This window comes from Vigna unguiculata, chromosome 5, assembly GCF_037176805.1.
Source record: "Vigna unguiculata cultivar grain cowpea cultivar isolate G323 ecotype 2 chromosome 5, ASM3717680v1, whole genome shotgun sequence".
In the NCBI taxonomy this organism is placed as follows: domain Eukaryota; kingdom Viridiplantae; phylum Streptophyta; class Magnoliopsida; order Fabales; family Fabaceae; genus Vigna; species Vigna unguiculata.
The window spans coordinates 3,685,287-3,700,208 of record NC_140796.1 but is presented as its reverse complement, the minus strand read 5'-3'; the positions used below and the strand labels follow the sequence as shown (position 1 = coordinate 3,700,208).

The 14,922-nt window shown below is 31.4% G+C and overlaps 3 protein-coding genes across 3 annotated transcripts; 2 read left to right on the top strand and 1 right to left on the bottom strand.

The window, feature by feature from the left end:
- The first annotated feature begins 1,649 nt into the window (after positions 1-1,649).
- Positions 1,650-4,332, top strand: LOC114183812 (uncharacterized). The gene is made up of 4 exons (XM_028070961.2): positions 1,650-1,778; positions 1,874-2,358; positions 3,022-3,622; positions 3,720-4,332. The coding sequence occupies exons 1-4, from the start codon at positions 1,692-1,694 to the stop codon at positions 4,173-4,175; spliced, it is 1,629 nt and encodes a 542-aa protein (XP_027926762.1). The 5' UTR covers positions 1,650-1,691; the 3' UTR covers positions 4,176-4,332.
- A 1,831-nt stretch (positions 4,333-6,163) lies between these two features.
- Positions 6,164-9,447, top strand: LOC114183005 (uncharacterized). The gene is made up of 5 exons (XM_028069828.2): positions 6,164-6,474; positions 6,552-6,601; positions 8,215-8,338; positions 8,438-8,545; positions 8,679-9,447. Exons 1-5 carry the CDS (start codon positions 6,297-6,299, stop codon positions 9,311-9,313), a joined length of 1,095 nt encoding a protein of 364 aa, XP_027925629.1. The 5' UTR covers positions 6,164-6,296; the 3' UTR covers positions 9,314-9,447.
- Positions 9,448-10,444: 997 nt separating this feature from the next.
- Positions 10,445-12,927, bottom strand: LOC114183837 (wax ester synthase/diacylglycerol acyltransferase 11-like). Its single transcript, XM_028070992.2, has 5 exons — positions 12,701-12,927; positions 11,989-12,561; positions 11,298-11,651; positions 11,045-11,182; positions 10,445-10,826 (listed from the first exon to the last, which is right to left on the bottom strand). The coding sequence occupies exons 1-5, from the start codon at positions 12,884-12,886 to the stop codon at positions 10,665-10,667; spliced, it is 1,413 nt and encodes a 470-aa protein (XP_027926793.1). The 5' UTR covers positions 12,887-12,927; the 3' UTR covers positions 10,445-10,664.
- Positions 12,928-14,922: the final 1,995 nt, after the last annotated feature.

Below are 14,922 nucleotides of genomic sequence, written 5' to 3'. Positions count from 1 at the left end.
TTATTAAAAGAGTTAATGAAAAACTGTGTAACGAAAAATAATTATTTAAATAAAAAAAATTAAAAAATCATAGACAAAAGTGAAAATAAATATTTTTTTTGTTATGTAATAGTTTAAGAGTTTAACAATTTTATTCAATCAATATTAAGTTTACTCACTTTCTTAAAATACGATACCTCCTTGAAAAAGTTAACATAGAAAAAAGTGTAATTAAAGTTATAATGAAAAAAAAATCTTGAAAATCTAAAATTTTATGTTTAATAAGTGACATGAATAATTGAGAAAAAAATGTATATAAGAAATAATTCTTCAAATAAAATAAAACAAATTATCAAAGAAATGATGAAAATCAATTTTTAAAATTGTTTAATTAATTAAAAATGTTTTAATAATTTTAAATGTAAATGAATAGATGAGAGGATAACTATATATTTCTCTATTCTCATTTTTATATGTAACTTAAAATGCTAGATACCCATAGTCAATAATTCTTCCTCAAAAATAGGAAAGGCCAAACAATGTCTATAAAAATAAACTTATTTGTCATCTCTAATACTATTTCATGTCAAGTGGTTAAAAGTTGACCATGATAAGTGTTTAAACTTTATTTCTTTATTTAGTACAACAAATTTCGAGTTTTATACCTTACGCTGACTTCACTGCAAACATCACCAAGTAAAGTATGAAGTTTGCATTACAGCGTGAAAAGAAAAAAAAAATGCATATGACATTAAGCACTATTAAATTAGCGGAAAAAAAATGAATGAATTAGAGACCAATAATAAATATATTTCAAGCAATTTTAAACAAATAAAGTATTTTACTGTCCTCAATGTTCTACTGATTAAACGTAATTTTTTCTTATCAAGAAAAAAAATAACGATATATAAATAAGGAACAGTACCATTCATTCATATTAATTCAAACCAAACATTATACATAAATTATTATATAACAATTACTCGTCCAAAATACGAAAATAATAACTATACTCCAGATCTCAAACGTTAACGTTATTATTCCTCCAAATATTTCATGTAATCTTTAAAAGAAGTGTTTAGAAGGATAGTTATTTTAAACAAAATGACTTTAAACGATCAATATATACAAGTATTGATCTAGAAGAAGGTTTCAGTAACTTTTCTTTTTCTGAAAAATGTAATTTTACTCAATTTTTATTGGTTTCTTTATATATATATATTTGAAAAATTAAAATTTTCTATTCAACATTACGCGATTTTTTTCGGAAAAAAACAAATCATTGAATCGGTTTTTTTTATTAAAGATAAGTGAGACAACCAAACCAATGCCTATACACAACCAAAATGCCTCTCAAAATGAACGCCGCCACATTGACATGGTAAACCAAAATAAAAATATTGTCCTTGGCATATCATAATAAAAGAGGCATATTATAATAAAAATGATATTGTTCCTTTTACACCAACAAATTTATATACATATTTTATATTTATTATTTTATTTTTCAATTTCTTTTTCTTCATAAATATAAAAGTTAACTTAACTAAAATACTCTAAAACTGAATTATATGTGTATAATGTGTAAAAAAAACATTTTTCGAATAAAATAACGACTACACATTCATACATTTCATACATAGTATAAATGATATATATATCCTAGGAAAGTCCTGAAGGTTACAATTACAAACCTCCAACTTCATAACATCATGGCACAGTTCGAGAAAATCACATGTTTTACAATTTGCATGCTTGTAATATGCCTACTAACAAGTTCATTATCGGAAGCTTCTGATGTAAGAGCTACCATGTTAACTTTAATTTGTTTCCTACAATTGATTTTGATCTACTTAAGCTGAACTTACTATATATCGTTGAGTGGTTGTTTTAGGAGACATTCAGAGCAACAGAAAAGACAGAAAACTGGTTGAACCATGGTGGGGATATATACAACAGAAGATACGCGAGCATGGAGAAAAAGATCAGCGTTGAAACTGTTTCGAACTTAAGTTTGAAGTGGAAGTTCAAAGCGGGCCAAGACATAACTGCAACTCCAGCTATTTTTGATGGAATACTCTACTTTCCGTCGTGGAATGGAAACATTTATGCGGTGAGAACCGAAGATGGATCTCTGGTGTGGAAGCAGAACTTGCAGAATCTAACGGGTGTAAGTGCAACAGGGTTTGTGCCAGGTGTCAACTGGACTGTGTCAAGAGCAACACCAACTATTGCAGACCATGGTCTTGTGTTGTTTGGAATATATGGTCCTGCACTTGTTATTGCTCTCAAAAGATCCACGGGAGAGTTAGTTTGGAACACACGTTTGGACAGTCATAACACAAGTGCTATCTCCACGTCTGGAACCTACTACAACGGGTCAGTTATAACGTTTTGTTCCACAGTTTAACTTTTCATTTCTATTTTTAATTTTTTTTTTCCCAAACTCATCCCTAAAATATATTGTGATTTAACTGAGATGTTAAATAATATGCATTTATGTTTTAAAATATACTACCAGATATTATCATAACTATGTTTCTAAATGATGAAAGCACAAAAGTCAACCAAAGAAAAACATTGACTTTTGGTTGTATGACTATGAAAAGTATTTCACAAATTAGTGTACAATGTTCAACGTTTCTTTCCATATCATTGAATTATATTTAATTTATCGGGGACGTGGTCTCCGAAAAATGGTATATATATTATACATAATCAATTCTTTGGAAGTTGACAACTAATTGGTATGCCAATTATAATATGATGCATGGGTATATAATGTAAATATTAAAATATTATAAGTAGGTTGTGACTTGTTTAATGAAAAACACAAAATCTAAAATGATAGAATCAAATTTTCATATAAATTCAAATTGATTGAATGATGAGCTAGATTTACTTGGAGGAATAACCAACACAGACGAGTAACTTTCTAGTGTCGTTTATGTAAAGAAAATGATCACAGACACACACAAAAAAACCACCTTAAAGAATCAATGTAAAAGTAGTGATTGCACATGAAGTTGCAAATGTATACAGGGCTTATTATGTGGGAACATCTTCACAAGAAGAAGGTCTGACACCTGAAGAATGTTGCACCTTTCGAGGAAGCTTCTTAAAGCTAGATATTAAATCTGGTGCCATTTTGTGGCAAACCTTCCTGCTACCTGATAATCATGGAGAAAAAGGAGAATATGCTGGAGCAGCTGTATGGGGAAGTAGCCCTTCCATCGATGCATCAAGGAACCATATATATATTGCCACTGGAAACTTGTATTCTGCCCCTTTGGAAATACGTCAATGTCAAGAAAAAGAAAATAACGAAACACAACCCACTCACCCTGATCGCTGTGTTGAGCCAGAAAATCACTCTGATTCAATCCTCGCACTTGACTTGGATGATGGAAAAATCAAATGGTACCGCCAATTCGGAGGGTACGATGTGTGGTTCGTTTCATGCAGCAATTTGTCAACACCTAATTGTCCACCTGGTCCCAACCCAGATGCTGATTTCGGGGAGGCACCAATCGTTCTCACAATTGATGTCAACAAAACAAAACAAGATGTTGTTGTTGCTGTGCAAAAGAGTGGTTTTGCTTGGGCTTTGCACCGTGATGACGGCAACCTAGTTTGGTCCACGGTTAGGGTTTTAAGCATTAATTAAGAATGTTGAAAACCTTAGGAATTATTTAATATACATCATGGTACGTAACATTGGAAAGTTTGATTTTGTGTAGGAAGCTGGACCAGGAGGGGTTGCGGGAGGTGCAATATGGGGAGCAGCGAGTGACATAGAAAGGGTTTACACTAACATTGCTAATTCTGATCGCAAGAACTTCACCCTGAAACCATCGAAGAAGACTACAAGAAGTGGAGGGTGGGTGGCAATGGAGACAAAGAGTGGGAAGATCTTGTGGTCCACAGAAAACCCTAGTAATGCCTCTGCTTTTGGACCTGTTTCTGTAGCTAATGGCATTGTGTTTGCAGGATCCGTAGATATAAAAGGACCTATTTATGCAATTAACGCTGAGACAGGTAGTATTTTGTGGTCGTATGAGACAGGATCATCGGTGTACGGTGGCTTGTCTGTCAGTGATGGGTGCATATATGTTGGGAATGGATATAAGGTAGGCTTTGGATTGAATATTGGAAATTTTACTGCTGGAACTTCGCTTTTTTCCTTTTGTGTCTAAGCCAAAATTCTGTGGTTAGTGACCCAAATAAAGACGCATGATCATATGATGTCATGTTTTATGGTTTTTATTTCTGAATAAGATGGGCACAAAACAACATGATCTACTGTGAAATTGGAGTTTTGTACCACATGTGTTTTGTAATGCTATTGTCTTAATATTATATATATATATATATATATATATATATATATATATATATATATATATATTGAAGTGCCCTTATGATAATTTGGATGTTAAATGAGACCTGGTACAATTATTGTTTATGTATAAACTTTAAATTTGCATTAATGGGTAAAAATATATGGAAAAAGTCATTTAACACCATTTGACGACCCTTCGATGATTTGTATAAAGGTAAAATAGTTTTAACAAAAGTTAACTTTTGTATTTTTAGAAGAAAGAGAAAATAAATAGTAGTGAAAGATACTATGAAATGATAATGAAAAAAAGAGTAGTGTTAAAATAATTTGTGTCCAAAATATATAGATTTTGATGTCTACATTAATGTGTAGATGTTTGTGTGTATTACCAAATAATAGATATTTGGGGACTGGAGCCCATCTCAAAAATTGTGATACATCTTCATAAATTTCCCACTGCGTTCTACCTAAGCAAATTTTTTTCTTAAAAGAAAACTTCTAGACCGTATAATTTGGAAGTTAAAAATAACTTTTAAATTATCTAATTCAGAAGTCAAATGATTTAATGAAGAATCGCAGAATTCGAAAGTTATTTTTATTTTGAGATTATACAAAAAAGATAAAAAATGATTCTTTTTAAAATACTGGCGCACAGGGATAAATGTATGGAGGTGCAGGAAGCAGTTATCCATTTTTTAAAACAATGGGCAGCTCAAAGGTTCACACCAGAAACAATCATATTGCAATTTTGGAGGCATTTTCTTTATGCACTCACATTATTACTAACTCTTGCGCCATACTAACGTAGAAATAAGACTAAAATACTCTTTCTCATTACACCACTACAGTTGTCGCTAATACGCCCTCGCATGCTCCACCTTAGTTTCCAAGTGCTTTAAGAGAAAGAAGATGAGAGAGCTCATTTTGAAAAGATTGTCCGTTCCAAAAGTTATGATTTATGTTTTGAAAAGTTTGTATGAGAAATTTTGTTTTAAAAGCTCGTTCTAAAATGTATTTTATGTATTTTCAAAATTTTATTCTGGAAAATCTATTTTGGAAATCTCATTTCAAAATATATCATATATATTTTGGAAAGCTTGTTTTTGAAACTTTGTTTTCAAAAGTTTATTTTAGAATACATGTGTTTCACAAAGCTTAAAAATCTTATTCTGGAAATTTTATTCCAAAAATTATGTTATAAACTTATAGAAAACTTGTTTTGGAACAATTTCATAACAAATAATCTAGATGTCATTTTTTTACAAAAGATACATGATCATTTTCAAAATTATGGGGATGCATTTAGAAATTATAGGGTGTAGGAAGAAAAAGCCTATTTGGAAGCAGGTTTTTGCCGTTGATTTTTCTTTTCATTTCTTCCTTGGTCAAAGGTTTTAGCTTTGCCTTCAAATTAGCATGGTCTCAAAAAGAACTTATGTATAGGTTTACAGACAATTATTGAAATAAAAACAAAAAGTTCTTGATAAAAACAAGGAATCTAACCCGATTAATTAAGCAAGACACGTTGTTGTAAGCTTTTAATATATGTTCTATTCCTACGTATAAAAGCAGATTTGATAATATATTTGTTATAACTTTATTTCCAAGTGTGTTGAGTTTGAATTGCCTAATATTCTGATTATCACTTTATCCTTTTAAATTATTTTATTTTCTAAGCTTTAATTAATTAAATGATTCTTAGATGTTGAAAAGATAACCTTAACAAATAAATTCATTGACTTAGGGCCAGGACAAATTAATACATAGGTCCACATGGCCCAAAACACAAGCCTAGTCAGAGTATCATATAAACTCTGGTCTTAAGCTGAAAACAGTGAAGTGCTGTGTGACACTCTCACCCACTGCCTTTCATTTTTCCCCTTCACTCCCCATCATTATTCCTTTCTCTCCCTCCTACTACATTACAATCTCTTCTTCTCATTCTTGCTTCATACCAAATCCCTCTGCAACAAAAATGATCAAGCTCTTTTTCTTCCTGCTGAGTCTCTTCTTAGGAGCTTCTGGCTCTGTCAATGGCTCTGTTGTTGAGAAGGAAAATATAAAAATATTTGAGCTCAAGAAAGGTGAACTTTCTTTGAAGGTCACCAACTGGGGTGCATCAATTGTGTCCCTTCTCCTTCCTGATAAGAATGGTATAATTCACTGCTCCAAACTTCAAATCATGATTTTTCTTCTTTATTTTCCTTATTTCTCTGTCTTCTGTGTTCAGGAAAGTTGGGTGATGTTGTTCTTGGATACGATTCTGTTAAGGATTACACTGTGAGTCCACTCTCATCTGTATTTCTTGATTATTGTGATTTCAGACTTTGCTACCTTCTGTGATTTCTTCTCTTCTGCAAGGCTACAATATTCTCGTGTTCAACAACTTGGATTTATTCAAACATGTGATAGCTATGAATACTTTTGTTTAGCAAAAAAAAAAAAAAAATTTGCTTGGTTGGCTAAGATTTGGAGTATAGTTTGTCGCTATCCCCAGAGTCCTAGTCACCACTTGAGTCCAATGTAAAAACGAATTACTTTTAGGTTAAATTATTTAGTTATATAATTTAGAGAATAATACTATTATTTAGTTTGAAGAGTTATTAATAAATTTCACTATATTAAGATAGCTTTGAAGTTTGTGTCAGTTCATGGAAAGAAAGGGTCCACGTACGTATAAGTCAATTTTTTAATACAGAAAGGGATTGCGTTTTTTAATTTTCAATGTCCCTTTTCTAGTTGTTGTTTCCATCTGACATTTCCACATATACATATTTGTCATATTTACCTCCCCCAGCTGTATATAAAAATGTATTCGCTTATATTATTATTTTTTTATTTCTTCAAAATCATTTTGCTATTTCGTGATTGTAGATAAAATTTTAATTTGATTAAATTTTTAATTTGAAAAATTAAAATTCTACAAGTGATGCTTCCACTGTATGTAGTGTATCTAACTAGCTATTTTATAATGAAGAAAAGTAGCATACAAGTAATGACAAGTTGACAACAAGGTATGTTGAGTGTTGCATTCAGATAGGTGTAGGTTAGATCTGAGGAAGTTATAAAGGCATTGTGCGATCCCCTGGAATATTGGGTTGCAATGATGTTTCAAGGTATAATCATGGTGGTTGCACTAATGACCAAAATTAATTAAAATAATAGTAATTTGTTCTTATGGTTAAATAATATAATGATTGCAGTTAAAGTTTTATAAATAGATTAATAATGTAGTTTTTATTAAAATAAATTTCGAATAAATATTTTTTTCTGAGTAAAAATTCTTCATTACTTTATATGGAGGATTGCATAAAGTAAAAAGGTTAATATTTTATTAAAAAATATAAATACTATTTAATTTAAAAAGGATTATTCAGTTAAATTATAGTAATTTAAGATGGAGAATAGTATATATTGCACTAGTTTAGTGGTAGTATGGTTTAGAAAGATTTTCACAAAGAATCATCATCAAAAAGGGTATATAGAAGTTTCCAAAAATAATTATTCTTCTGATATCGTAGCAAGGACGCACTAAGGGTAGTAGGTGAAGTGCCCCTTATCAGATAATTTTTCCCAAATCCGTAGATAAGGTTTATCTATGAATTCGGAAAAAGATGGCCACAAGTCACGTGATGCACGTGTGGCCTTAAAACATTTTACACCAGGGTACTGCGCCATTACTAAAAGTTACTTGGTGGAAGTCAGAGTTGTGTTGTGCAGAACTAGTAACATTTATGCTTTCTTTTCAACTCAATTTTCCTTTTGTTTCCAACTTAACCCTACCAAACACAGGATTTATATACCACAATGTTTGTTCTTTTTGTTTCCACCTAACATGTCTCACATATAGTGGATAAATTGTGACCAAGTTATTGCATGCCAACTGTTTGCAGAATGATACAACATATTTTGGTGCTACTGTTGGCCGGGTTGCCAACAGAATTGGTGGAGCTCAGTTTACTCTACATGGAACCCATTACAAATTAGTTGCTAATGAAGGAAACAATACACTTCATGGTATGTTCAACATAAGTGAAAAAGACCTTAACAAAGAATTTATACCTTAGTTGTCGTATATTATTTTTACCAGAGTGTTCTGTCTGTCCTATTTGTTAGGTGGATCCAGAGGATTTGGTGATGTTCTTTGGAAAGTGGAAAGGTATCAAAAGGAAGGTCCAAGTCCTAGAATCACTTTCAGTTACCACAGTGTAGATGGTGAAGAAGGTAAGCCATAGTATCACTCTTTTGATTGCTTCTAAGTTCTAAATGATTAAAGTAAAAGATCAATTTATTTTAGAGGGGTAAGTGTGAGCTAAATAATTTCTGACAGTTAGAAATTCTGATATTTGTGTTTCAGGGTTCCCTGGTGATGTTATTGTAAGTGTGAGCTACATTCTAACTGGGAAAAACCAATTGGTTATACTTATGAAAGGAAAAGCTCTGAACAAAGCAACTCCGTTGAACTTGGCCAACCATGTTTACTGGAACCTAGGAGGCCAAAACAGTGGCAACATTCTGAACGAGGTTGTGCAGATATTTGGTTCACAAATCACAGTTGTTGACAGCAAACTCATTCCCACAGGAAAATTTGCTTCTGTGAAAGGAACAGCTTATGATTTCCTTAAGCCACAGAGTATTGGAAGCAGGATCAACCAACTGGCTGAAACCAAAGGTTATGACATAAACTATGTGCTGGATGCTGAGAAGGGAAAAAAGAGGAAGCTAGCAGCTATAGTGCAGGATAAGAAATCTGGAAGAGTTTTTGAACTGTACACAAACGCTCCTGGTTTGCAGTTTTACAGTGGTAACTATATCAAGAATGTGAAGGGGAAAGGTGGATATGTATACAATGCTCATGCAGGACTGTGTTTGGAGACTCAGGCCTTCCCTGATTCTGTGAATCGTCCTAATTTTCCTTCGACAATTGTGACCCCAGAAAAGCCTTACAAGCACTATATGCTCTTCAAGTTTTCCACCAAAACTCACTATTAGTTTAGAGAGACGCAAGAGGAGTCATGTTTCTCCCAATTTCAGTTTACCTCGCTAAATCAGTGTAACATTTATGAACCTGGATTTCGTCCATACTTGTGGCCATTACAATGAATAATTTAGTGTTCTCTCCATAATTGGTGGTGCGTAAGAATCTACTTATGGATTTGAGTATGAGATTTAGTAAAAATAAAAAAGTTAACTATAAACACGGAAAAAGACAAAAGAAAATATAATTTATTTATTTAAAAATTTTGAATAGTCATATTATAGTATATGTCATCAATTCATTTTATTAAATATTACAGGTGCATACATTGTTTATTTTAATATTTGACAACCTTGCGACATTTTTATTAAAAAGTAAAAATCTATCATGATAAATTAAGAATTTTTTTTCCACAAACTACAATGTTTTTTTTCTCATAAGAATGTGGAAGAAGACCCCAATCCAATACCAGTGACTTTTTTTTTTCTAATTTCTTAAAAAAACTATTTTCTTGTTATTTGTCGCTGTAATGAAGGATTAAACAGCTGTTGCGTTGACAGTCAAAGTTGTTGGCTGAAACACACCATGTTACGAGGATTTAGTCAACTTAGGCGAAACCAATTGGTGGATGATTTTTTTTTCTTTCTTAAATTAACTCTCAAATTCATTTAAGAAATAAATATCTGGGAGGCTTTTGATGTTATAAAGTACAAATTTAAGATTTATGACAATTTCATAATAATTATTTTAAAAATACATATAAAATTATGAATTGTTATCACTTTATTACACATAGTTATAATGAGTGTATCATCATGGAAGTCTTCTCTATCCCTATTTAGGGGACAATTGGTAAGGATTATGACTTCGTGTGAGTACAATTTACAAAAGTATCTCTCTCAGAAGTGACTCTGTCTGTACTGAGAAGTTATCAGATGTATGACAATTTATATAATGATCTCTCTTTTTCTCCATGTACAGACATATGTGTAAAAAAAAAAAAATTAATAGCATTATATATTAATTATATAAAAATTATTATAACAAGTTTTCGACGATTACGTAGGTGAGGTTTTTTTGTTGAGCAAAACTACCATAGAAATGGTAGTTTTACCAATCACTGCTGACAGATACAAGAAAATATATACAACAAATCCCAAGGTGGGCTTCTTCTATTAATTTCCATAACATACACACGACAAATATTCAAGAAAAGCAATTGAAGGCGTTGATAAATCCTGGGAATAATATGTATAATTAATGTATTTCTCTCTCTCTGATTTCGCATTAAGCAGTTCCATGTTGTTTACAACGATCCAAACCAAATAATAGATTTTTGACCTTCAGAGTTGGTGAGGGAGCACACTAGCATTTTGTTTCGAGAGGAATTTCCATGGCTGCTTGGAGAATCATCTCAAATGCACTCTGCATGCACGACTTTAATTTCTGTTCGTCTATGAAGTCTTTTTCCGTTTTGAGGGTAACTTTTATCACTTCCATGTAACTCATGATCGAAATGACCAGACTCTGCAAATACAATTAAATGGTGCTTTTGTATCACAGCAATCAAGTCAAGGAGTGAAGAGATAAAAACTTTCCTTCTTAAAGTGTCATTCATTCCAGTTTTGGCTACTAGAAAATATAAAATTTATTTTTGGTATCTAGAAAAGGAAATTAAGAATCAATTCAGATTCTCACATACTGATATGATTAGTTGAAAAATGAAAGGGATTGATTGAAGATACCTCAGGTCCACCAGCCAATGTGAAGTACAAGCCTTTCACAGGATGGTTAGCTAAAGCCATTTGTTGTACTGGTCCAACCAAATTTGAAATCACTGCACTTGATTTTGTCAATGTGCCACGAATGCGTTTAGCTACTGCCTGCAACAACAAGAACTAACTTAACAATTGTACCATTCACAGATTATTGGTAGGAAAAATGTAAGTAACAGCATCATGATCAAATTCAAGTTAAGTAACCAAATATTCTACCAACCTCTTGTCCTCTCAGTTTGCCCTCTATGTCCAAAAGTGTTCCAGTGAGAACAACACCCAGAGATTGTTTCTTCCTCTTGATAATGTTATGTGAATCCCGAATAAATTCAAGAGGGGTAGAAGTTCTGGTCTCATTTAATTTTGGTATCGGAACATGCAAGAAGGTAATTTTGTTCCCCCATGGACCCTTGGCTTTAGTATTCAGCATATCGTTGATTGACTGATACCCTTCAATGTTTCTCGTATTCAGTAATACTAATGCCGTGGAGTGTGAGCTTTTGGATTTGGAATCAATATCTTGCATATATAATCGAGTCCCATAGAAGACAATTCCAGTGATAACATCGTTTATAGTCTGCAATTGGTAATACAAGTTTTTTCAAAAAAGCAAATAATGATACAATGTCAATGATTTGAAGATAGTGATGGACCAAGATTCATAGAAAGTAGTGGTTACATGGTAAGGTTGTTTTATTGCATGATGGAAGCATTATGGAATGTAATTAGATATGTAACATTTTTTATTGACACACACATAGCAAAAGACAAATTATAAGATCCAACCAGTTCTACCAGCAAAAGTTGAATATTGAAAATACTTGTGTGTACTCTGACAAGTAGGCGATCCAATAAGACTATATGTATGGATAAAGTCAAAGATAAAGTTAAACAACCAGAAATTGTTTTCATACCACTCCAAGTCTGGATTTGATGTCCTTGATATGGTGAATGGAGAATGTGATGCTTGATATGGAAATTGGTTGAAAATCGGCTCCGTCATCTCCGAACCTTATTGGTGTTCTATCATCACTGATGATGCTGCTCTTCAACACACTCCATCCAAAATCTGAGACAGTGTTGAAGGCAGAGGACAACATGTAAGAGAGTTTTCTGCAGAAGCTTTTAGTGGAAGGTTCTGGTTTAGATTGTTTGAGAGAAGGAAAGGACAAGGGAAGAAAAGGGTCATCAGCTCGGTGCAGACAAGAAAGAAGTGCACCCATGAGAGAATAGCCATCACCAAGTGCATGGTGAAGCTTAAATATTAAAGTGCTACATGCATCACTTGTAGGGTAGTTGATCATGTGAATTTCCCATAAGGGTCTGCTTTGTGGTAACTGCTCCATTGCTATGCTTGATAAATAGTCATGGAAATATTTGTCATGCAATTCCACTGTTTTTCCTTCGGGGAATATGGGGATGTTCACATGGTCTTTCAAGTTCACATCAACTTTCTTCCATTGTTTCTCTCCATTTTTATCTTGAACCTGGTAACCATGTGATTAGTGCAAATTTCAGAAATGATGAAAGGTAAACCTGGTATGTATAGTATATTGTAATGTTCTTACACATCACATGCACATGAAAATAAGTGAAACAGTGTAGTAAGGAAGAAAAAGAGAGAACCATGATGGAGGAGAAGCGTGGATTGATGGGAAGGAAAACATCTTGGAGAAGAGCGTATGTTTGCAAGTCATCTATTGGAACTTCGAATTCTAAAACTCCAATAATGTATATGCAGAGCACAGAGCTGTTGAAGTATTGTCCCACAGGACTAACTGGTTCTGCTAGCTCCTCTTTTTGGTGTTCCATAGTATACCTTCTGTGAAATTTTTGACAACTTCAAGAGGGAAATAAACCATATATATAGTACACAGAACGAAGGTGAGGACGAAAAGCAAGCGATAAAGACGTGCCAGAGTGACCTTAGATTGTTTTAAGTTACCATTGAAATGAGTAAGTTTTACTTTGATAAGAACAAAAGGCATGGAGCAAGAAATGACAGATATACATGAGAACCAACAATTCATTATTACGTAAACAAGTACACAATGTTAATGACAAACCATAATCCATTTAAATGTTGAAGTATTACCTTTTTGACATAATTAGATAGTTTTTTTCTTTAAGAAAAAAACTTCTAATATGTTTATATACGTTTAATAATATCTTTAAGACTCATACTTAAATATAGATTTATCAATTATCATTTATCATATACTACGGACATTGCTTTCTATTATAATAAAAGTAGTAATAATATTTTTTTCGTACACTGTTTTTCTTTTCTTTTAAAAAGAAGAAAAGAAACTGTAGAAAAAATATTTCTCAAATATAAATTAAAATTTGCGTTTATTTTTGTTTGTTTAACCTTTTATGGTGGCTTTTTCCTTTTCAAACAATAACTAAATATTTCCGGCGGCACTTTCAAATTAAGTCAAAATATATCCATTGGGTGTTCATATATTCGGAAAAAGCAGCTCGTGTGATTTCAGACATAAAGACTATGTATTTTCAAATGGAATAACGATGGATGCAAGTAGTAAGGTTTGCACTTCCGATTAAAATCTTTTAACTCTAATTTTAAAAGGTAAACATGTTTAATAAAAAAAATCAGAGGATTATACGCAAGAGAAAAATAAATTAAAATTAAAGATGGGATTGATGAAATTCTTTTAAGAACTGTTTGTCCAAACATTTATACTTTGAATTAGGTTCACCAAACGCCACCGAATATTGCTGGCTAACTGTTAACTACATGTCACCGAAAATTAAATAACGTAACCTTAGCATTTATTGTCCAATATGTTTGCACCACCGCTGTTGTCTAATACGACAAAGATTATAGATTCAATAATTTCATTCAGTAGATTTTTATATAGCGAGTCTTGTGAGCTTGAAAATTATTATTCATGTCTTAAGCAAAATTAAAAATCAGTTAAATCTATGTAACTAAATCAATTAAACTTATGATTGATAACACAATGACTAATTTTACCATAAGTGGGAAAGTGCTAATAAAAGAGGATCTCCTATTTACTATATTTACTTTTTGCTGTTAAAACAAATATTGCACCTAACCATTTTTTATCAGCAATATATATATATATATATATAATTTGACATCATCTTATTAACAATAAAAATCAAATGACAAAATAGCTATATAAAAATAAATATATTTTGAATATTAAATACACGAAAATTTCTCAGATGTAAACTTAATTAAATTTTAAAAGATATGAATTTAAATTAATTCATAAATTTAACTTTTTTTCCATATCTCATAATTTTAATTTTACTCTTTATAATATAATTATTTGTTAAATTTTTAAAAATTAAATGTTAATTTTACATATTTTTTATAAAACTATCTTCTCTTTTTTTTCTATCCATTAATATTTATTTTTTATTTTTTTTTCATTAATTTTATTTTATTTTTAATAAATATAAATTTATTTTGTATATTAATTTAATAATATTACAATAAATTATTTATTAATATAATATCATACATATTATATTTATTAAAAATATAATAAAGATAATAAAATTAAAAGAGGACAAGAATGTTTGTAATTAACGGGGCGACAAACGTAATTAAAGTCTGCCAAAATGACGTTGACAATATGGATTGAATTTGAAAGTTTGTCATTTTTTTTAACGACAATATTTTAATGTAGTGCAGGTTATTTCCAGAAAACAAATCAGACACCCCATCTATAATGAATAAATATAACAAATACTGATTTTGCCACCAACGCGAAAATAGAAAAAACATACATAGAAAATTCTAGAATATTGCTCAGTGATAATATATGTGATATCTAAAGCATTGGAATACAATT

Bases quoted from the DNA above. Each gene is read 5' to 3' on its own strand.
- LOC114183812 (XM_028070961.2), top strand. From the start codon at position 1,692: ATGGCACAGTTCGAGAAAATCACATGTTTTACAATTTGCATGCTTGTA. The intron at 2,359-3,021 runs GTCAGTTATAAC...AAATGTATACAG, and splicing joins TCTGGAACCTACTACAACGG to GGCTTATTATGTGGGAACAT. The intron at 3,623-3,719 runs GTTAGGGTTTTA...GATTTTGTGTAG, and splicing joins GCAACCTAGTTTGGTCCACG to GAAGCTGGACCAGGAGGGGT.
- LOC114183005 (XM_028069828.2), top strand. From the start codon at position 6,297: ATGATCAAGCTCTTTTTCTTCCTGCTGAGTCTCTTCTTAGGAGCTTCT. The intron at 6,602-8,214 runs GTGAGTCCACTC...AACTGTTTGCAG, and splicing joins ATTCTGTTAAGGATTACACT to AATGATACAACATATTTTGG. The intron at 8,546-8,678 runs GTAAGCCATAGT...TTTGTGTTTCAG, and splicing joins CAGTGTAGATGGTGAAGAAG to GGTTCCCTGGTGATGTTATT.
- LOC114183837 (XM_028070992.2), bottom strand. From the start codon at position 12,886: ATGGAACACCAAAAAGAGGAGCTAGCAGAACCAGTTAGTCCTGTGGGA. The intron at 12,562-12,700 runs GTTCTCTCTTTT...CATGGTTACCAG, and splicing joins CACGCTTCTCCTCCATCATG to GTTCAAGATAAAAATGGAGA. The intron at 11,183-11,297 runs GTTGGTAGAATA...TTGTTGTTGCAG, and splicing joins GCAAACTGAGAGGACAAGAG to GCAGTAGCTAAACGCATTCG.